The sequence below is a fragment of the Piliocolobus tephrosceles genome, chromosome 1, assembly GCF_002776525.5.
Source record: "Piliocolobus tephrosceles isolate RC106 chromosome 1, ASM277652v3, whole genome shotgun sequence".
NCBI lineage: Eukaryota > Metazoa > Chordata > Mammalia > Primates > Cercopithecidae > Piliocolobus > Piliocolobus tephrosceles.
Window position 1 is genome coordinate 170,744,358 of NC_045434.1, and position 23,746 is coordinate 170,768,103.

At 40.5% G+C, this 23,746-nt stretch overlaps 1 protein-coding gene across 3 annotated transcripts in view; it reads left to right on the forward strand.

The window, feature by feature from the left end:
* The first annotated feature begins 318 nt into the window (after positions 1-318).
* EPS15 (epidermal growth factor receptor pathway substrate 15) overlaps positions 319-23,746 on the forward strand; it is a 164,535-nt gene continuing 141,107 nt past the window's right edge. For all 3 annotated transcript variants that reach the window (XM_023188907.3, XM_023188925.3, XM_026454167.2), the window contains exon 1: positions 319-809. In XM_023188907.3, the coding sequence (XP_023044675.2) occupies positions 492-809 (318 nt within the window). In that variant the 5' untranslated portion in view covers positions 319-491. The remainder of the gene's footprint in view (positions 810-23,746) is intronic.

Below are 23,746 nucleotides of genomic sequence, written 5' to 3' on the forward strand. Positions count from 1 at the left end.
AGTTTGCCAAGTGGACAATGAGAGAAGCTAGGAGTGCTACAGGCACCAGCGTTCCCTTGTTAAACAATCTAAATGTGACAGGCACCGGGCAAATACATTTTTGCTTCCCCTTTCCAAATGGATTTTGGCTGTGGGAGGGAATAACTTAACGTCTTTTTCAATATACTAGCAGATGGTTAAATAAAGGTTTTACAGTCAGATTTGGATTCTAATTCAGCTATATAATTAGCTATATGACCTTGGTAAGACACTTGTGTTTCAGTTCCTTCATTCATACAATTCAAAAAATAAGAGTCTAGTACAGAGCCTGGTATATACAAAGTGCCATTATTATTTTCTATCATTATCTCATTTAGTCCTTGTAAGCAACTTGGCCTCTGGTTATAATTTCCCTCATTTTTCAGAAGCAGGAGCTCAGCGTAGGTAGGTGGCCTGTCTGAAGTTCACAGGCCAATCTGGAGTCGCCTCCGCAGCCCGTCCGCTTTAATTTTATGTCCGCGCCGGGTTTTCCCAGGCGACCCCAGGGGCAGGCTCTGGTCCGTCGGCTGAAACTCCGGTGCCAGGGTTTGGGCGGCGCCGCGGCCTGCTCCGGCGGGCGGGCCGGCAGGCGGGCGGGCGGGGCCAGGCGGGGCGGGGCGGGCGTGAGGAGGGAAGTTGTGGAAGTTAGGGGAGACGCCCGCCCCGGCCTCGCCTACGGCCGCTCCCTCCGCCTTCTCCCCGCCCCGAGCCCCAGTCAGCCCGTCCTTCCTTCCCTTCCCTTGCATGATGGAAACACCATGGCTGCGGCGGCCCAGCTTTCTCTGACACAGGTAACGCCACACGCCCGCCCGCTGGGCTCTGCTGGCCGGTGCCCCTTCCCCCACCGCCCTCAGCTTCGTCGACCCGGGCAGCTTCTCGGCTTGTGGGCCGGGCGGCCGGTGTGTGTGAGGGAAAGCGGGTGCGACTGCGGGAGGCGCCCTCCGGAGCCGGAGCCCCGGTGCGGCCGCCGCGACCTCGCCCAGGGTCGTCGGGCGCCCCCTGCCCAGCCCCGCGCGGCCCCCGCCACCCTCTGCGCCGCCGCCCTCCGCGCCGCCGCCGAGTGGACTGTGACCGGGCCGCGCTCTGCCGGTGCCGGGCTGGTTCGCGGGGGGCAGCTTTCACCCACCCAGGAAGTTTCCTCCCACCGGGCCGCACGCACCGCAGGTGAGCTCCTGTTGAGCTCGCGCGGGCCGGCCGCACCCCCGGGGCGCACGAGGCTTGCTAGCTGGGCGGGCTGCGCGCCGCCCCCAGTTGGAGTTGCCTCCCAGAGCCGGACGCCCAGGCCCCCCAAGCCAGTCTTTCCTCTCCAGACCTGCCTTTCCCCCAGAGTCCGACGGAAACCCTCCCTTCCCAGCAATTTAATGTAGTTAGCTTCGCCTCCAAAGAAGTCTCATCCTACTCAACTACCTACTCTGCCAGCCCCTTCCTCCGTTCAGCCTCTCCCCCTCCTCATCAGGTTTCCTTCTGGGTCAGACCCCCGATGCAGCCTTTCCTACCCACGTCTGCTTCCACTTCCACTTCCCCTCGGGGGGCTCCCCCCTGATGGCTGTCCCAGTGGATCCCTTTAACGGGTGTGGTGGCTCCGCCAGTCTTGGTGCCAGGAACGGCCGCCCGGGGAGCACTTCTCCTGGGGGAATCCTCAGCAAAACCAGTTCTCGAGCTTCCCTCTTGCCTCGTTGCTTCCTGTCAAAGTCCAGTCCTTGTGCTTCTCAGAAAACCTCTAAACATCACTCACGCTGGGAACCTGGTCCCTCCCTTTCTGTAAAGAAGCCAATTACAATGTAAACATGGTGTCCGGGATGATAAAGTGACAGACACCTGACAGCCCTTTCCTGCTGCTCTGACCCAAACTCGCCCCCACGTCTCCTCAGAAGGTTCTCTCCAGGGCTGGTGGCGCGTGCTTCCCGATTGGGGCCCACCCCGTCTTCCTTGTCTGCATTGTGGTATCTCCCTGCCATCTTGTACTCTCCTTGGCCTAGATTCGTCGGGGCTTCTAAGGCTTTAGCGCCGGGATAGGGGCAAACATTTCGGCAGTGGAGTTTTCTGTGTTTAAAATTAAGAGGCTTTGGGGTGCTTTACCTAGCACTAGGATAGAGAGAAAAAAATGTTTTCTCAGAAACTGGGAGTCACGTACATGCTTCATGTAAAATAACTAACTCGTGTTTGCAGAATTCTAAGTGTCATAAGGGAAGTCTGTTTCCCAGTTTATTTGGTGGTGGTGGTGTTTGTCCTGTTCTGACAAGCAGATAACAGGAGGGAAGAACCCTTTAACATGGAATGTGGTGATCTAATCTTGGTTACGTATGTTTGGAAGGGTCCTCCCAAAACTCCAATTTGAACAACGACAGTACTGACTTTTAGGTATTCACTTTCTGAGAGTGTAGTTAGTGACTTGCATTAAACAAGATCCCTGTTGGCAGGCTGTTGTTTTCTGGCTCTGTTGGCCAATTCTGGCAGGAGTTTTCCCTTCTTGAAGGTTTTGTGCTCTTGAAGACTTCCGTAAAATTGCATCTCAGTTGTGTACATACTTTATTCTCTCCCTGGGTAATACCATGTTTTTAGCTTCTATTTACTATCATTCATCTCTGGAGAATTGCTTCAGGCTCTGTCAGTTTTATAGCCATTTAAAAAATTTACGTATGTTCTTGGGTTATATATTTAGGTATTAATGTGTACACAGTAAGAACGGAGTCAGTAGTAGCTATTATCCTTCAGTGCCTCACACATGAGAGAATATACATTGGTGGTTAATTTTTATTGATAATTCAAATAAGTAAATTCAGAATATTCTGATTTTAAAACATGAAGAGGCAATAAGAGGAATTACGAAGGCACGGGAAAAAAATAACATTTCCAGTCGCTAGTATACCCTAGTGTGCCTCCTTATTATTTCAAAACTTTGCAGATTTGTGGTTTTTAAATTTAATTTTAATTTTTTGTAACTGCCTGAGCCCAATACACTAAGTAACAATGCAGCCTGGTTTCACATTCATTATTGACCCGTTTGTCATCCACTGTTCCCCCCACCCCGCCCACCCTCCCAGCACACACATTTAGACATAGGTATACTCAAGTGAGAGATCATTCAGGGCAGGGACATCTTTTAATCCATCTTCTCCCATAGTACCTAACTGGAAGAAAGTAATTAATAACTGTCGTAGGAATGACTGAAAGCTCTAAAGGGTTCTGTAACAGTTATGGAGATTAAACATGCTCAAGTTAGTTTCTGCTTCTGTTCATATGATGATTTTCATACAGCAAATATTTTTAAAGTACGTATTATGTACTAGATACTATACTGGGATTATCTTGTTTATAATTTCTTGCCTTTACCAATTAAGCAAAACTGAGTTTGGGGAAAAAATGTGAAAAATGTTTTAGCTTATGCCTTCCTTCCTTCCTTTTTCCAAGCTTGCCAACCAACCCTTCAACTCCCCAGCCACCAGAATAAATTACCTAAATTATTATATTCTAGCTTCTAGAGATGATAAAATACTAGAGTACCAAAATGTTAGTTCCAGTTCTGCTTTGGCAACAGCTAACTGTATGGGTTTGGGTTAAATATCCAGGCCTCAGTTTTCTTAACTTTAAAATAGACTCAACAAATATTTGCTGAGCATTTACTATGTGCTAGGAATTACTCTAGGTACTGAGGATATATATACTCATGAACAAAAGTAGTTAACAGTTCTTTGACTTTGGAGACAAAACCTGGAACTTATTTCTACTAGAGGAGTTTGAATTAGTTGATCTAAGGACCTTTCCAACTCTTAAGATCCCGTTTTATAGACAGTGTTCTATGATTTATAGACCTAGTGGACTTTCTCTGGATTCTTCAGTGCTTCACAGCCTTAATGTTTTCTAATTCAGTTGTGTTTTCTAGTTGTTCTGTTTACTTCTTGTCAGTGAGAAGTAAAACCTGAAGAAGGATGATCTTGATTTTTGCTTCTGTTGTTAGATTAGAAAAAAAGCATGTAATACTTTTAGAAAACGTTTCCAGTAGTCCCTAATGCCCGTATCCCTAATAATAATAATACTGTTAACTTCCCTTTGGGTATTACTATATGCCAGGAATTTTACTACACTTAGAATCTAACAATATGTTTTACAAATTAGAGGAGCTAGTAAGTAAGCTAGTAAGTGGTGGATCTAAGATTTGAACCAAGGTCTGTAGGACTTCAAAAGCTGTCTATTTCACTGTACTTCTCTCTATGTACTATATGCTTGGCATATCCAACGCTCCCTAGTATTTTTTATTCTTTTTTGTCAGCACATGCCATTGTCTTAAGTAGTAAGTCTCTTGAGGATATAAGCCGTGGTTTTTGCCTGTGAATCTCTAGTGCCTTTAATAGTATCTTGATGATACAATTGTGTGTTCAAAGTTAGTGCTATTGATGATAAAGGTTTTATTTTACTGAGATAGGATTTGAATATTTAAAATAGTCTTTTAGCAATTCAGTTTTATACTGGTTTTCTTGCTTTAGTTTAGCAAGTATTTTTTTTTTTTTTTTTGAGACAGGATCACACTTTGTCACCCAGGCTGGAGTACAGTGGCACGATCTGGCTCACTGCATCCTGCAACCTGTGTTGAGGATGCAGAGTGAGGCTCAAGGGATCCTCCCATTTCAGCCTCCTGAGTAGCTGGGACTACAAGCATGCATCGCCATGCCCAGCTAATTTTTAAAATTTTTTTGTAGAGACAGGGACTCCCTACGTGGTCAGATTCTTTTTTTTTTTTAAGTAATAAAAAAGCCCTTAGGTAGGGACTTAATTTTAAAAATCCTGATATATAAATGGTATAAAAACAATTTTAATGCTTTTTTTGTTAAATTACAAGAGTGATATAACTGTTACAGAAAACTTGGAAATTAAAGGAAAACATCTCCCATAATTTCACAGTTTGTAGTGTTTATTTTCAGTTTCATTTTTTAAACAAGTATACAGTGTGTGCTAATAAACATATCATCTTAGTAGTCTGATTTAACAATTATGACAGTAAATACAGGTTAGTTTGAAAATTACAACATGTTCTCAGAAGCAGAAAAGTGATATTGTTCTCAACATGACAGATATGTGAGTTCCTACAATGGGAAAGGCACATTAATGATGTTTTTCTTTTTTGCCTATAATTATGGTTCCATATACTCAGGAAATCTGTTCTTCCTTGGGAGAGATATCTAACCCTTCTCAAGGATGGCTTGAAATGTTCAGCACTTGGGAGAGGTTGTCATAGTTAAAATTAATTAGGAACGGTTAGGTTTATCCAATAGTGAGTCTCTCAGGAATAATCTAAGAGTGCATTCCTTTGTTTTCACTCTATTTGCAGAAAGAATTCTAGTAACAGACTAAGGTGTGGTAGAAAAAGATTGAGTATCATTAGCAATGAATTGTAGTTCAGAATCTCTGCAATCTCTAATAGTGTGATTTTAAAGGCCCAATCTGAGGTATTTTACTTGTTCTTCAGGGAATTACAAAAAGCACTTTATACACTTGTTTGTGAGTTTGGGGGCTAATAAAATTGGGAGCAGAAAATATAACTGTTGGGTACTGGGCTTAATACCTGTGACACAAGTCCACTGATGTAACAAACCTTCACATGTACCCTTGAACCTAAAACGAAAGTTAAAAAAAAAAAATCAGAACTCTGGAAACCAAAACCAAGTAAATGGCCTGAGAGAGGTCTGGTTAGTTGGAGAATTGATAGAAATAATAAATGAAAAGTTAATCCAGGCAGAGTTCATTAGGCAAACTCATGTGCTGAAGTTTCATTTTTAAAGCAGTTGAATCAACAAGGTATGCCTTCATTAACAATTACATTTATTAGGCGTTTTTAATAATCTGAAGAATCTTGTAAATTGAATGCTTTATTACAGTAAAGTGAACATTTTCTTATTTCAACAAATGATCTAACCCAGTTAAGCATGCGTAGAAAAAAGACTGGAAGAAATAAAAAACGGTTTTATAGTAGCATGGTTGTAGTTTTTATCTACCTTGTTTTCAACAGTGAGAATGTATTCCTTCTGTAATCAACTGATTTAGCATTTCTCTGTCATTTTAAAAAATTTATTCATTTAAATTGAATACACAATAACTATGTGTAAAGTAAAGCTTTGTGTTCTAAGATTACATCTACACTTAGTTTTCATCCTAAACAGTCTCATCTTTGGATTTAGAGAAATTGGTCAGAGGAATGATACTAATTAATGGATTTGGACAATTCAGTTAGAGGACTAATTTATAATTTTGTGTGCTGCTTTATAATTTACAAAGCATAACCTATGAACTAAGCTATTATTATCATTTCAGATTGGAGGATACTGAGGCTCAGAATTTGGGACTTAGGTTTTATAGTTAGTAAATTAAAAAGCCAACATAAATTCTTGTTTGAAAAAATTCATACAGTGCTAGTGAAGTCTCCCTTACTGCTTTAGGCCCTCATTTGCTTTCCCAGAGGCAGCCATTCTTGCCAGTTTCTTGTGTGAATTTCCAGTAATAGTCTGTGTATATGCGAATAAATATATATAATATATGCACTGTGTATGTATATTCTTTTCTGTAAGCTGTTTATTGTTTCACAGTTTTTTGTTGTTATATTATTTTTAACTGATTTAGGAGATTGCTCTATATCATCACATGTAGATCTCCCTTATTATTTTCAAAACCTCAGGGTATTTCTATATGTGAACTTACTGTTATTTATTTTACTAGCCACCTAATACTGGACATTTATTTTGTTTTCAATCTTTTGTTACAACTATGCTGCAGTGGATACTCTTCTACATGTTTTTGTGCACATGTGTGAGCATGTGGATTAATTTCTAGTAGGTGTAATTGTTGGGCCAAAGGATACTTTTAATCTGCATATATACTGCTAATTTGGGGTAGGCATCGTGGCTCAGGCCTATAGTTCCAGTGCTTTGGAAGGCTGAGGTGGAAGGATTGATTGAAGTCAAGAGTTCAAGGCCCGGGTAACATAGTGAGAGCCATCTGGGACAAAAACATTTTTTTTTTAATTAGCTGGGCATGGTGGTGTGCAGCTGTAGTCCTAATAGTCATTCGAGGTTACATTGAGCTATGATTGCACCACTGCACTCCAGCCTAGGTGACAGAGCTAAGACCCTGTCTCCAAAAAAAAAAAAAAAAAGATATTGTTCATTTACATTCAGAAACACTGCTGTAGCAGCACATATGTTTGAGAGTGTCATTTCCTCCACAGCTTGCTCAACATGTATATTATTGTCAGTCCAGTGATCAGAAAGATTTCAAACAATTTCATTGTTTTAGTTTGTTATTTATTTATGGATAAGGTTGAACTTATTTTTTTTTTTCTTTGAAACCATTTGTGTTTCTTTTTTTGTAAACTACTTTAGTTTTTTACTTGTTCTCTTGATGGGCTGTTTGTCTTCTTTCTCACTGATTTGTAAGAACTCTTCTTATATTTAGGAAATTTGCCCTTCTTTGCAGAATTTTTTTTCTCTGAAATTTTTTTGTTTTTGGCATTCTTTGATTATGTAGAAATATTTGTTTTATATGTTTAATTTGTCAGTCTTTTCTCTTAGAGCTTCTGCAAAATCTAGATTTTAAAATTTCAGGAGCAGAGGCAGAATAATGTAACTGTAAGAGCACACCTGTTCTGCCCCTGAGTAGTTTTGTGATCTTGGGCAAATTACTTAACCTCTTAAGTGTACTCATTTGCATATTAGAAATAAACTACTGAGACCTCTTGGGTATTATTGAGATCTCTTAAGCATGTTGTGATTACAAAATGAACTGGTGACTTATTTTCTTTAGCCACTCCTATAGTTTTCCCAATTTGTTAAAAGCTAGCCTTGTACCCCGCCTCATATACTGTGCTTTCCTATCACGTAAATGTGAACTTTTGAATATTTTGTGCAGAAGTAAGATAGAAGTGAGGTAGAAGAAACTCACTTTTGTGATATAAATAATGCTTTCAAATGAATCAGAGGTGCAGTTGAAAAATAAAGGTTGGGCTCTTTTTAAAACTTGTTTTTTATGTGGTAAAAATAGACAAAGAAAAGTAAAGTAAGCCTCACTTCCTCCCCCCTTTAAACTGGGGGTTATGATAATGGGAATGTAATAGTACCAGGAGTTTTTCATCTGAAATAATCAAACTGCTTATTCCTTACTAAATCTGCAATAAGAATACAAATTTGACCAAGAATGCTAGGATAAGAACATATTTTTTGGAGGAAGACGTTTATGTTACAGTACTTTATAGTTTTTTAGATCATGGTTTCTCAGCCTTGGCACTTTGAGATTTTGGGCTGGAGAATTTCTTGTTGTAGGAGGCTGTTCTGTGCATTGTAGGTTGTTTTGCAGCATCCTTATCTATTCACCTTCACCAGTTGCAGTAATCAGAAATATCTCCAGATATTGACAAATATTTCCTAGAGGATTCAGTTGCCTCTAGTTGACAATCACTGGCTTATTTATTTATTTTTATTTTAAAGTTTTAGTACTTTCGCGAGAGAGTTTTGCTCTGTCGTCCAAGCTGGAGAACCGTGGTGCGATCTTGGCTCACTGCAACCTCCACCCCTGGGTTCAAGCAATTCTTGTGCCTCAGCCTCCTGAGTAGCTGGGATTACAGGCGTGCATTACCACGCCTGGCTAGATTTTTTTGTATTTTTAGTACAGATGGATTTCACCAGGTTTGCCAGGCTGGTCTCCATCTCCTGACCTCAAGTGATCCTCTTGCCTTGGCCTCCCAAAGTGTTGGGATTACAGGTGTAAGCCACTGCGCCTGGCCAAATCACTGGTTTAGATATTTACTTATTTATTTATTATTATTTTTTGAGGTGGACTTCTGGCTCTGTTGTTCAGGCTGGAGTGCAGTGGCACGATCTCGGCTCACTGTTACCCCCGCCTCCCGAGTTCAAATGATTCTCCTGCCTCAGCCTCCCAAGTACCTGGGATTATAGGCGCCTGCTGCCACACCTGGCTAATTTTTGTATTTTTAGTAGAGACGGGGTTTCATCATGTTGGCCAGGCTGGTCTCGAACTCCTGACCTCAGGTGATCCACCCTCCTCGGCCTCCCAAATTGCTTGGGATTACAGACGTGAGCCATCGTGCCCGGCCTAGCTATATACTTTTTGCGGTCCATCAGGACATATAAGATACACTTTCTAGGGGTGAGGACAGGAGAAAGAGTTTATCTTCATATTTTTATTCTTAAGCCTGCCATGAGCCATGATTGACTCCTTGTGCATAAATATTGAGCTTAAAAAACTTAAATGAGAAAGCAACCTGAAATTGTGAACTTAATTTTATGTGTGATTTCTCTCCCTTCTTTAGTGTGATCTCCTCCCTCCCCCGGCTCCACTGTAGTTTGGAAACTTAGTGTGGTCTCGTTTTAGTTGTGGAACAGTTATATCTAGTGGGCTAAGTATCAGTACAGAGATCCTGGAAGGAAAACATTCTCATGCCACTGTTGAGAAGGAAGAGGACTGATGCTTCTAGAACGCCTAATAAATAAAATTTTTTCAGATGATCTACATACATTGTTTCACTTAATCTTCATAGCCTTTCTACAAATAGGCATTAATCTTTTGTATTACTTGCTCATGGTTGTATTTTAAGTGGGAGAGTTGAGATTTGAACCCAGGCACATCTGTTCTCCAAGACATTTGCTATGCTGCTTCCTATAGTCATTGATGGTATTTCAGTCAAATTTTGGGATGAAAATGAACATTCATGGGATCTTACATTCCCCTATTGTTATGTAAAAGAAATTATTCAGTGATGTGTGTGTGTGTGTGTATGGAGGGGAGGTCAATAGTGGGATAATAACAGTAATACTTACTGAGCACACTTACGTGTCATGTGCTGCTTTCAATAATCTTTACAACCTGGTGAACCTTTCAGTATTCTTTACAACTTGGTAATCCTTATAGCCCTGTTTTACAAAAACAAAACAAAACAAAAAACTGGGACACAGAGGTGAAGTAATTTGTTCAAGGTCAAACTGCCGCTAAGTGGTAGAGCCAGAATTGTAACCCAGTAGTCTAAACAACTCAGATATTAATTGAATGAGTCTGCATTTTTAAGGGCAAAATGGCTCTGACAGAGCTGACTAATTGTGGTACCATTCCTTGGTTATAGCTGAACATATGTTCTAGGCTACTACATCTTCCTATGTGAAAATCTACTTATCATTGCATACACCACATCTCTAGAAAGTGATTGTTGCACAGTTATAGTGGAGAGTTTTTGTAGACATAGTAGAAGGTAGTTTTTCATTTTGCAACCTCCAGATTTATTGCTCATGAAAATCTAAGCTTGTCAAGGTTAGTGTACATGATACCAGTATTTACTTTTAAGCTAATATTCTCTCAGACACAATTATTTGGACTTAGAGTTTCTACAGTATTGTATTACTAAAGATAAAATGTGTCAGAGATTCCCTAAAAAACAAACTGTTTTATTCAGTAAAACCTGGAACCATTAGCTGTAATGATTTCTGATCCTCAGATGAACGTTTTTGAGAACTAGCATAAAATAATGACAGAGATCTTGGGCTCTGAAGTCAGAATGTCTTAGGTCAGTTGATAGATTTTAGTTATATGAACTGTTAATTTTTGTGAAATGTTGCACTTAATTAGGATTTTGATGGATCGTTTATACTAAGGATTATTGATAACTTCATTCCATCTTTTTTTGTTCTGTAAGTACAACATAGATATAGCATTATACATATATTAAAATATGAAATTATATGCATTGAAGGTGCTTCCAGTATTGATGGTTGATCCTCTGTTTCAGAAAACGTTTACCAGATGCTTCCTGTGTGTCACTACTCTAGTAAGCCTTGGACATACAGAATAAGACCATGACATTTGCTCTGAAGATAGCTTTTAGTTTTTTAGGAAGATAAACACTGACTTTCTTGTGTGACAAGTACTGTGATAAAGGATGATAGAAGTAAGGCAAGCAGGTACCATGGGAGAATCCTGTGATTATGATGAAACTCTTGGTGGTAATGTAGTTTTAAATTACTTAATGGTTTTATAGGATCCAGGGTTGTTACTGTAGAGGATAAACTGTACTTGAAAGGATAACATAAATCTGTAGGAACATTTGATTCAAGTTAAATTGTATTTTGGTACATAGGGTCCATATTGTGCGATATAACATCCATTTTCTTATGAGATTCCTGTTTTATCTTTTCTTTGTAATAAAGGAAGAATTTTTAATTTTGACCATAGGACATAGGAAGGGGACTCAAGAATAGACTTCAAAAGATCTGTGATCTACTCCAAAACAGTAGGTAAAATATTTTGTATATATATTTTAACAGAGTATCAAGATTCTCATCCCAGGGACACTGAGATAAGTTTTACATAGTGGGAAGAACACTGGATATAGTACAAGACAAACCTGGATTGAATTGTAGCTCTGCCATTTGTGACATCTCTGAGTGATCATGGCAAATTACTTAAACTTTCATTTGCTTATGTATGATGTATACACATTGTTGAGATATAGGAGATATTTGGTAAACAGAATTGCTTGTATTATTATTAATACTTAATCTGCAGAATTTATGTATTTGTTTAAATGTTTCTCCCCTTCCCCTTCCTTCCTTCCTTCCTTCCTTCCTTCCTTCCTTCCTTCCGTCCGTCCGTCCTTCCTTCCTTCCGTCCTTCCATCCTTGGCAGAGTCTTGCTCTGTCACCAGACTGGAGTGCAGTGGTAGGATCTCAGCTCACTGCAGCCTCCGCCTCTTGGGTTCAAGCGATTCTCCTGCCTCAGCCTCCTGAGTAGCTGGGACTACAGGTGCGCACCACCATGCCCAGCCAATTTTTGTATTTTTAGTAGAGATGGGTTTTGTATTTTTAGTAGAGAGGGGTTTCACCATGTTGGCCAGGATGGTCTTGATCTTCTGACCTTGTGATCTGCCGGCCTTGGCCTCCCAAAGTGCTGGAATTACAGGCGTGAGCCACCACGTCGGGCCTAAATGTTTTTTCATTTCCAGTATTCTTCACTCACTAAAGAAAACTTGGAACATACATGTCGAAAAATAGCTAGAATATAGATCACTATCCACACCATTCTTTAAATTTTAGTCTTTTACATTTTTTCTTTTTGTTTTCAAAATGTCATTATTATCTCTTTCATACACACGTATATGTAAATATATATGTATGTAACAATTTTTATTCTGTTCTCTTTTTTTTTCCTGAGATGGAGTCTAGTCACCCAGACTGGAGTACAGTAACGTGATCTCGGCTCACTGCAACCTCCATCTCGCGGGTTCAAGCAGTTCTCCTGCCTCAGTATCCCAAGTAGCTGGAATTACAGGCGTGTGCCACCATACCTGTCCAATTTTTGTATTTTTAGTGGAGATGGGGTTTCACCACGTTGGCCAGGCTAGTCTTGAACTCCTGACCTTGTGATCTACCCACCTTAGCCTCCCAAAGTGTTGGGATTACAGGTACGAGCCACTGCGCCTGGCCTCTTCTGTTTTCTTTAAGTGTTTTCGTATGTGGTCTTCATAAGCATCATTTTAATGTCTTTGGAGCATATTAATTGTGTGCTTTATAGTTTAAGCCCTAATGTGTACAGACATTGTACGTATGTCCACTATAATTAATGCTGTTGCAGATAACCTTTGCTCTATCATTTGATAAATTTTTTTCTGTAGAGTTATATGTGGTACTTATATTACTGAATTATTTTTCTATGTATACATTTGAGTTTTGAAATCAAACGAGTGAATTTTTAGTTTATATTTTAAGATCTTGAATGGTAAAGCAGACAGCAGCAAGGGTTAACTCAAGCAATAATCTGAAAAATGCTATTCTGAAGGGATTAAACTAAGCATATTTAATTTGGTTGCAAGGGCTATTTATAGTTTGTCAGAGTTCACTTAGCATAGGAAACTGGCATTAAAAGTTGTGAGCTTGAAGAAGATTGAAATATTTCAGTTTGTATACACAGTTTTCACCCTTCTCTGCAGTCTGTATTGCTTTCATTCTTAGTTTGTTCTCTACATTCTGTTCTGTTTTTTTTTTTTTTTTTCTGGCACACTTTTATGCAGGGCCTTTTAAGATCCGGGGGTGGATTCTGGACCATCTGGCACTTCAGAATAGCTCAGAAACTTCACTTGCTTGAAATGTCCTGGTTTGTGTCTCTTCTTGGCACATTTTCTGCTTTATACCCTCAGAGCTTTTTTTTTTTTTTTTTTTTGAGACGGAGTCTCCCTCCGTCGCCCAGGCTGGAGTACAGTGGCGCAGTCTCGGCTCACTGCAAGCTGTGCCTCCCGGGTTCACGCCATTCTCTTGCCTCAGCCTCCTGAGTCAGCTGGGACTACAGGCGCCCGCCACCATGCCCAGCTACTTTTTTTGTATTTTTAGTAGAGATGGGGTTTCACCGTGTTAGCCAGGATGGTCTCGATCTCCTGACCTCATGATCTGCCTGCCTCGGCCTCCCGAAGTGCTGGGATTACAGGCGTGAGCCACCGCACTCGGCCAACCTCAGAGCTTTTTATGACTAATTTCTTCCTTAGGACAGGAATTTTAAGAGTACCAGTGTTCATAAATTAAAGTGGACAAGACTCATTTCACTATAAAATTAACCAAAAAAACCCTCATAAACTTTGCAATCTGTTTTTAAATGTATAATTGATATGAACACTTATATCTGTTTGATAAATATTTAAAATATTCAAAAATGAAATATTTTTTAGGTGCTGCTTATAGTTTTTCTTTGATTATGAGGCTAGGTAGAGAGGAAAATGTAATTCTGCAAATTGTAAATTTACTGAGTTGATTTCTAGTCCTAGCTTTAAAATACTTCATATGTCCAAATTAATAATAACTCAAAAAGATATACCTGCATTAAAAAATATTAGCCATCTACCAATTCCAAAAAGCTGTGGAGGTACTTAATGTATAAAATATTTAAATATTTTTGACTGGGCATGGTGGTTCACACCTGTAATCCCAGCACTTTGGGAGGCCGAGGTGGGAGAATCACCTGGGGTCAGGAGTTCAAGACCAGCCTGGCCAACGTGGCAAAATTCTGCCTCTGCTAAAAATACAAAAATCAGCCGGGTATGGTGGCAGGCATCTGTAATTCTAGCTACTCGGGAGGCCAAGGCAGGAGACTCACTTGAACCTGGGAGGCAGAGGTTGTGGTGAGCCGAGATTGCGCCATTGTACTCCAGCCTGGGAGATAGAGCGAGACACCATCTCAAAACAAACAAACAAACAAACAAACAAACAAACAAACAAATAAATAAATTGTAATGAGCCAAGATTGCGCTATTGCACTCCAGCCTGGGTGACAGAGTGAGACTCCATCTCAAAATAAATAAATAAATAAATAAAAATAAAATAGAATATTTAAACATTGTTTACTTTTATTAAGAGACTTTTTAGCTCTCTGCTCCATTGTTCTTTTCTAAAATTTTTATTTTTTAACCAGTTTAATTGAAATGTAATTCACATACCATACAACTTACCCTATAAAGTGTACAATTCAGTGGTTTTTAGTCTCTTCATAGATATGTACAAACATCAATTTTAGAACAATTTTATCACTTCAGAAAGAAACTTGCGCCCCTCAGCTATCACCCTCCCGGATTGCATGCTTCCCCCGGCCTAAGCAACTATTCATCTATTTTCTGTGTCTATAGAGTTTCTTATTCTGGACTTTGTATGAATGGAATAATATAATACATATACTCTTATGACTGCCTTCTCTCACTTTTTGTGGTTTATCTATGTTGGAGCAAGTATCAGTAATTCGTTCCTTTTTTTGGTTGAAAAATATTCCATCGTATGGTTATACCACATTTTGTTTATTCATTTGTTCATTGATGAATATTTGGGTTGTTTCCACCTTTTGGCTGTTATGAATAATGCTGTTATAAGTGTTCATATACAAGGTTTTGTGTACATATATGTTTTCACTTCTCCTGGGCACGTATCTGGTCATATGGAAATTCTGTGTTTAATCATTTGAAGAACTGCTGATTTTTTTTTTTTTTTTTTGAGACACAGTCTCACTCTGTCACCCAGGCTGGAGTGCAGTGGCGCAATCTCGGCTCACTGCAACCTCCGCCTCCTGGATTAAGCGATTCTCCTGCCTCACTCTCCTGAGTAGCTGGGACTACAGGTATGTACCACTATACCCGGCTAACTTTTGTATTTTTAGTAGAGACGGGGTTTCACTATGTTGTCCAGGCTGGTCTCAAACTCTTGGCCTCAAGTGATCCACCCACTTCGGCCTCCCAAAGCACTGGGATTACAGGTGTGAGCTGCCACGCTCGGCTGCTGACTGTTTTGGAGCACCTCTACCATTTATATTTGTACCAGCAGTGTACAGGGATGAGGATTTCTCCACACCTCTCCAGTAATTGATATTAGCTGACTTTTTGATTTTGGCCTACTTTTTTTAGTATCTCATTGTGTTTTTGATTTTCATTTCTCTGATGATTAATGATGTCAAGTATCTTTTTATGTGCTTATTAGCCGTTTGTATATCTTCTTTAGAGAAATGTCTATTTATATTCTTTGCCCATTTTAAATAAAATTGAGTTGTCTTTTTATTATTGAGTTGTTAGAATTCTTTATGTATTCTAGATAGAAGTCCTTATTAGATACATGGTTTGCATATATTTTCTCCCATTCCTTGGATTATTTTCTTGATGGTGTTCTTTGAAGTACTTTGAAGTTTTTAATTTAATTTTAATTTATTTTGTTTTCAGACAGGGTCTTGCTCTGTTGCCCAGGCTGGAGTGCAGTGGTATGATCACAGCTCATTGAAACCTTGGCCTCCAGGGCTCAAGTGATCCTCCCACCTCAGCCTCCCCAGTAGCTGGGACTACAAGTGCACGCCACCTTGCCTAGCTAATTGTTTTTATATTTTTTGTAGAGATGGGGTTTCACCTTATTGCCCAGGCTGGTCTTGAACTCCTGGGCAACATGCTCTCTTTGGCCTCCCAAAGTGCTGGGCTTGCAGGCTAACATAAACCACCTTGCCTGGCCTGAAGTTTGTAATTTTGATAAGGTCTAATTTATATATATTTTTATTTTGTTTCTTGTGCTTTTGGTGACATAGCCGAGTCTTTTGGCAAATCTAAAGTCATGAAGATGTATCTGTTTTCTTTTAAGAGTTTTATAGTTTTAGCTGTTATATCTAGGTCCTTGATCTATTTCAAGTTAATTTTTATATATGGTGTGAGGTAAGGGTCCAACTTCCTATTTTCACTAGTAGATATCTTTTGCTTGTGACATGGTATTCCAGCACCAATTGTTGAAAAGACTATTCTTTCCACATTGAATGATCTTGGCACTCTTGTCAATAATCAGTTTACCATAGATGTATGACTTAATTCTGTTCCATTGATCTATATGTCCTGTGCAGTACAACACTGTCTTGAGTATTGTTGTTTTGTAATACGTTTTGAAATTGGGATGTGTTAGTCCTCTAACTTTGCTTTTTTATTTTTTTTGTTGTTGAGACAGAATTTCACTTCTGTTGCCCAGGCTGGAGTGCCGTGGTGCAAACTCGGCTCATTACAACCTCTACTGGGTTCAAGCGATTCTCCTACCTCAGCCTCCTGAGTAGCTGAGATTACAGGCGTGTGCCAACACGCCTGGTTAATTTTTGTATTTTTTTTTTTTTTGAGACGGAGTCTTGCTCTGTCGCCCAGGCTGGAGTGCAGTGGCCAGATCTCAGCTCACTGCAAGCTCCGCCTCCCGGGTTCACGCCATTCTCCTGCCTCAGCCTCCCGAGTAGCTGGGACTACAGGCGCCCACCACCTCGCCCGGCTAGTTTTTTTGTATTTTTTAGTAGAGATGGGGTTTCACCATGTTAGCCAGGATGGTCTTGATCTCCTGACCTCGTGATCCACCCGTCTTGGCCTCCCAAAGTGCTGGGATTACAGGCTTGAGCCACCGTGCCCGGCCAATTTTTGTATTTTTAATAGAGATAGGGTTTCACCATGTTGGCTAGGCTGGTCTCAAACTCCCAACTTTAGGTAATCCACCCACCTCAGCCTCCCAAAGTGCTGGGATTACAGGTGTGAGCCACCACACCCAGCCTACTTTACTTTTTTCTTTCAAGATTGTTTCGGCTATTCCAGATTCTTTGCAATTCTATCTGAATTTTAGAATTAGCTTGCCAGTTTCTGCAAAACAGTCAGTTGTAATTCTCATATAAATTGCATTGAATCTATAGATTAGTTTGGGGAATATTACCTTAACAAGGTCTTCTGATCTGTGAATGTGGGATGTTTTTCCATTGTATTTATAACTTTAATTTTGTTCAGTATCTTATAGTTTTTAGAGTATAATAAGTCTTGTACTTTTGTTAAATAAGTTGATAATAAAACCATTTGATGCTATTGTGAATGGGATTGATTTCTTTCTTTCTTTCTTTCTTTTTTTTTTTTTTTTTGAGACAAAGTCTCACTCTGTTGCCCAGGCTGGAGTTCAGTGGTGCGATCTTGGCTCACTGCAACCTCCGCCTCCCAGATTCAAGCAATTCTGCTGCTTCAGCCTCCCGAGTAGTTGGAATTACAGGCAAGCCCCCACCACGCCCAGCTAATTTTTGTATTTTTTAGTAGGGATGGGGTTTCACCGTGTTGGCCAGAATGCTCTCGAACTCCTGACCTCAGGCGATCCACCCAACTCGGCCTCCCAAAGTGCTGTGATTACAGGTGTGAGCCACTGTGCCCGGCCTGGAATTGATTTCTTAATTTCATTTACAGATTGTTTGTTGGAAATATATAAAAACAAATTTTTTCCATACTGATCTTGTGTCCTGTAACCATCTGAACGTATCTATTACCTTTAGTAGTTTTTAGTGGATTCCTTAGGATTTTCTATATATAAGTTCATATCGTCCACAAATACAGATTTACTTCCTCCCCCAATCTAGATGCTGTTTATTCTTATTCTTGTCTGATTTCCCTGGCTAGAACCTCCAGTTTAATATTGATTAGAAGTGGCAAGAGTGGACATCCTTTTCTTGTACCTGAAGCATACTTATGTATAATCAGTACCTGAAAAGTGTCTAGTTCAGCCATGAAATAAAACTTAGTGTTATTTGAAAGGGTTTTTTTTTTTTAAGTATTTATTTTTATTTGCCACTATACTAATGAGGAAGAAGGGGTTTCTAAATTTTGTTATTTGTTTGAGACAAGGTCTCTGTTGCTCAGGCTGGAATGCAGTGGTGCGATGGTGGCTTACTGCAGCCTTGACGTCCTGGGCTGAAGTAATTCTGCCTCAGCCCCTCAATTAACTGGGGCAACAGGCATGCACCACCACATCTGGCTAATTTGTTTGCTTTTTGTGAAGATGGAGTCTCACTATATTGCCCAGGGTGGTCGCAAAATCCTAAGGTGCAAGTGATTCTCACATCCTTCACCTCTCAAAGTGCTGGGAGTACAGGCATGAGCCACCTCAATTGGCCAGGGGTTTTTTTTAAATTCACATTTTAATTATGTTGCTTCAGAGGGGTTCTTGAGGTTGGTCCTTATACTATCAGCACCTGAAAGCTTGTTTGAAATGTAAATTATTATTAGACTCTACCCTGCAACTCTGAAAAGAACCAGGGTCTGGGAAGTTCACTTAGCCTTTTGCATGGTAAATGTAGTTTGTCTGAAAATTAATAATGTGGCAGGTTGCAACTGCTCTCGCCTGTAATCCCAATACTTTGGGAGGCCGAGGAGGGTGGATTACCTGAGGTCAGGAATTTGAGAGCAGCCTGGCTAACGAGGCGAAACCCCATCTCTACTCAAAGTACAAAAATTAGCTGGGCATGGTGATGGATGCCCATAATCCCAGTTACTCATGAGGCTGAGGCAGGGGAATGGCTTGAACCCAGGAGGCGAGGTTGCAGTGAGCTTAGGTCGCACCACTGCATTCCAGCCTAGGCGACAGAACAAGACTCTTCTCAAAAAAACCACAAAAAATCCCCAAAAAACTAATAATACTACTACTGAGTAACACATACAGGGTTTTTGTTTTGTTTTTGTTTTTTTGTTTGTTTGTTTGTTTGTTTGCAGAGTTGGAGTTTCGCTCTTGTTGTCCAGGCTGGAATGCAATGGTGTGATCTCAGCTCCCGCAGCCTCCACCTCCCTGGTTCAAGCAATTCTCCTGCCTCATCCTCCTGGGTAGCTGGAATTACAGGGGCCTGCCACCATGCCTGGCTAATTTTTTTGTATTTTTAGTGGAGACGGGGTTTCGCCATGTTGGCCAGGCTGGTCTCCAACTCCTGACCTCAGGTGATCTGCCTGCCTCTGGCTCTCAAAGTGCTGAGATTACAGCTGTGAATCACCACACCCAGCCAATACGGGGTTTTACATTTATGGAACATGTAATTTTCACAAAGACTATTTATAGTACGTTTTTTCTTTCTTTTGTGTTTTTTAATATGTGAGGAAACAACCCAGAGAGATTGTCAATTTTCTTTATTATTTTTTTTGAGATGGAGTTTCACTCTTGTTGCCCAGGCTGGAGTGCAGTGGTTTGATCTTAGCTCACTGCAACCTCTGCCTCCCGGGTTCAAGCGATTTTCCTCCCTCAGCCTCCCGAGTAGCTGGGATTACAGGTGCGTGCCACCATGCCCAGCTAATATTTGTGTTTTTAGTAGAGATGGAGTTTCACCATGTTGGTCAGGCTGGTTCTGAAACTCCTGACCTTGTGATCCTCCCACCTCGGCCTCCCAAAGTGCTGGGATTACAAGTGTGAGCCACTGCACCCGGCCTAAAGATTTTCTTTTAAAAATTAGCTGGGTGTGATGGTGAGCACCTTTAGTTGCAGCTACTTGGGAGGCTGAGGCAGGAGGATTGCTTGAGCTTGGGAGGTCGAGGCTGCTGTGAGCTGTGTTTATGCCACTGCTCTCTAGAGTTGGATGACAGGGCAAGACCCTTTCTCAAAAAACAAGCAAAAACCACAATGAAATACCACTTCATACTCATTAGGATGGCTATCAACAAAAAACCAGTAACTAGCAAATATTGATGAAGACGTGGAGAAATGTACTGCTGATGAGATTGTAAAATAGTGCAGCCACTGTGGAAAACAGTATAGCAGTTCCTCAAAATATTAAACATAGAATTACTGTATAATCACTGTTTGGACGAACGGAGGCAAGATGGTGCACTTCCGGGTTCTTCATCCCTCCCCCCCCTCCCAACTTTTCCCGCGCCCGCAAAAATGCAGCCGGCGACCCGGGAAGGTGCAGACCAACTGGGCATGCGCAAGGTGACGTCAATCCGAAGAGACCAAGATTTACCTGGTCGCACCTGCAGAACGCCCCCGACACGCCTGTGCCCCGCCTGTTGCCCTCCCACTCCTAGAAAAGCCGCTCTTGGCCATTGAGCCACGCGGCCTTCTCACAGCCCTGCGGCCCTCTCACAGTCCCACTGCTGTCGGGATGTCGGGACTGTGGGAAGTCCGTCCGAGAGCCCCACCGGGGGACTCTGCCGGCCTCCTTCGCTGGAGGCTGACAGACTTCTCCCCCACACCTTAGGTGACCAAAAATAAATGTGCAGTTTTGCTGTTACCCTTGCCTACTCGCTGGTTCTTTTGTGCCCGCTCTGGTGGTCTTAGAAAAACAAATCAATCACCATATAATCTAGCAATTTCATGTCTGAGTATATATCCAAAAGAATTGAAAGCAGTGACTTGAACACATTTGTATACCAGTGTTTATAACAGCATTATCCACAGTGGCCAAAAGGTGGAAATAACCCAAGTATCCATTGACAGATGAATGGGTAAACAAAATATGGTATCACATGCAACAGAATATTTTTGACTGTTAAGAAGGGATGAAATTCTGATATATGCTACAACAAGGAAAAAATCTTAAAGACATTATGCTAAATAAAATAAGCCAAATGCAGAAAGACAAATATTGTATGATTGCATGTATATGTGGTACCTAGAATAGTCAATTTCGTAGAGACAGAAAGTAGTATAATTGGTATCGAGGGGTTGAAGGGGAGTTAAGTGTTTAACATGTACAGATTTCCAGTTTGGGATGATGAAAAAGTTGTAGAAATGGATAGTGGAAATAATTGTACAACAATGTGAATGTACTTAGTGCCACTGAATTGTGTACTTGAAAATGTACAATTTTATGTACATGTGTGTATTTTACTATAATAAAAAAGTAGAAAAAAATGAGAAAAGGATTTGAATAGAGATTTCTCTGAAGAAGATATGCAAATTGCCAGTAAGCTCAGGAGAAAATTTTCAGCATCATTAGTCATTAGGGAAATGCAAATTATAGTCACAACGAGAAGCCGTTTCATACCCATTAGGGTGGCTTTTATCAAAGAAAAAGAAGGAATTTGGAGATACTGGAACCCTTGTGCATGGCTGGTGGGAATGTAAAATGAGCTGATGGAAAACAGCATGGCAGTTCCTGAAAAAAATTCAAAATAAATGGTTCAGCAATTCCACTCCCAGCTGGCTACTCAGAAGAATTGAAAACAAGGATCCAAACACATACTTGTACAGTAATTTTTATAGCAGCATTATTCACAATAATTAAAAGGTAGAAATAACCCAAGTGTCCATCAAGAGCTGAATGTTTTTTTTTTTTTTTTTGAGACGGAGTCTCACTCAGTTGCCCAGGCTAGAGTGCAGTGGTGCAATCTCGGCTCACTGCAAGCTCTGCCTCCCGGGTTCACACCATTCTCCTGCCTCAGCCTCCCAAGTAGCTGGGACTACAGGCACCCGCTGCCACTCCTAGCTAATTTTTTGCATTTTTAGTAGAGACGGGGTTTCACTGTTTTAGCCAGGATGGTCTCGATGTCATGACCTCGTGATCTACCCGCCTTGGCCTCCCAAAGTACTGGGATTACAGGCGTGAGCCACCATGCCTGGCCAAGAGCTGAATTTTATAAAAAAGTGCATGCATAAAAGAAAAGGATTGAAATTATGATACATGCTACAACATGAAGAAACCTTGAAGACTTGAAATGAAATAAGTCAAACACAAAGGGACAAATATTATTTTCTTTTTATATGTGTCTTAGTCTGTTTTAGCTGCTATAACAAAATACCAAAAACTGGGCAATTTAGAAAGAACAGAAATTTATTTCTTCTAGTTCTGGAGGCCAGGAAGTCTAGGATCAAGGTGCTAGCAGATTCAGTGTCTGATGTGGACTGCTTTCTCCTTCCAAGATGATGCTGCTTACTGCATCCTCATATGGTAGAAGGGCGGAAAAGGAATGAATGCTGTGTCCTCACACGGCAGAAGAGAAGGAAGGGCAAAAAAAGGCAAGTGCTGTGAGGACTCTTTGATAAGTACCTAAATTGCATTGCCCTTATGACTTTATCACCCCTTAATGGCCCCACCTCTTAATACTATTGCATTGGAGATTAAGTTTCAACATGAATTTTTTGGGGACACAAACATTCAAACCATAGCAATAAGGCATTCCAAACAGGCAAATTCATAAAGACAGAAGTAGAAATGTGTTTACCAGGTGATTGGGGGAGAGAGGAATGAGGAGCTTTTGTATAATCAGTACAAAGATGAAAAAAATCTGGAAATAAATAGAGATGCTTCTCAACTTACCATAGGGTTGCATCTTGATAAACCCATAGTAGGTGGAAAATATCGTATGTCAGAAATGCATTCAACATGCCTAACTTTCCAAACATAGCTTAGTCTAGCCTACCCTAAACGTGCTTAGAACACTTAAATTAGCCTATAATTGGGCGAAATAATCTAACACAAAGCCTGTTTTATAATAAAATTTTGAACATCTCATGTAATTTATTGAATACTGTACTGAAAGTTAAAAACAATGGTTGTATGGGTACTTGAAGTATGGTTTCTACTGAATGCTTATTGCTTTTGTACTGTCATAAAGTTAAAAAATCATTAAGTTGAACCATTGTAAATTGGGGACCAACTGGTGATGGTTATACAACATTGATACTACTGAGCACCCTACCTAAGATCACATCATCAATGAAAATTTATGAACCATTTGAAATATATGGGTATGTGGGTGTTTCTTCAGGTCTCTTTGTTCCATTGTATCTTTTATGAGTTGGATAAGTGAATTTATCGATGGTCAGGCAGAATATTTTGAGGATAAAAGCGTAAAATCCAAATATAGAGAATGACATTGTTATCTTATTGACTAGTTGGAAAAGGGATTTAAGGTTTTTTTCCTAATTGTAAATCTGTATGTCATTATTTGAATATCACCTTTATACTTCACAATACACACTAATTTTTTTTTTTTTTTTTTGAGACATGGTCTCGTTCTGTCACCAGGCTGGAGTACAGTGGCACGATCTTGGCTCACTGCAACCTCCACCTCCTGCGTTCAGGCGTTTCTCCTGTCTCAGCCTCCCAAGTAGCTAGGACTACAGGCGCGCACCACCATGCCCAGCTAATTTTTGTGTTTTTAGTAGAGATGGTGTTTCACCATGTTGGCCAGGATGGTCTCCATCTCTTGACCTCGTGATCCGCCCGCCTTGACCTCCCAAAGTGCTGGAATTACAGGCGTGAGCCATGGTGCCTCACACTAAAATTTTAAGTGGCTGATGTAAGTGATATTTTTCGCTGCTGCCAGAGGACCATTGCAAAGATATGTGTGATTTAATGAATATTTATATGTCATGATACTTCTAAGATGCATGAATTGGGTGTGGGCATATTCAAGCTGCCTTGCTTGACTGATTAATGAGTGCTTCTCACCCTTCGTTATATGCTCATAAATGAA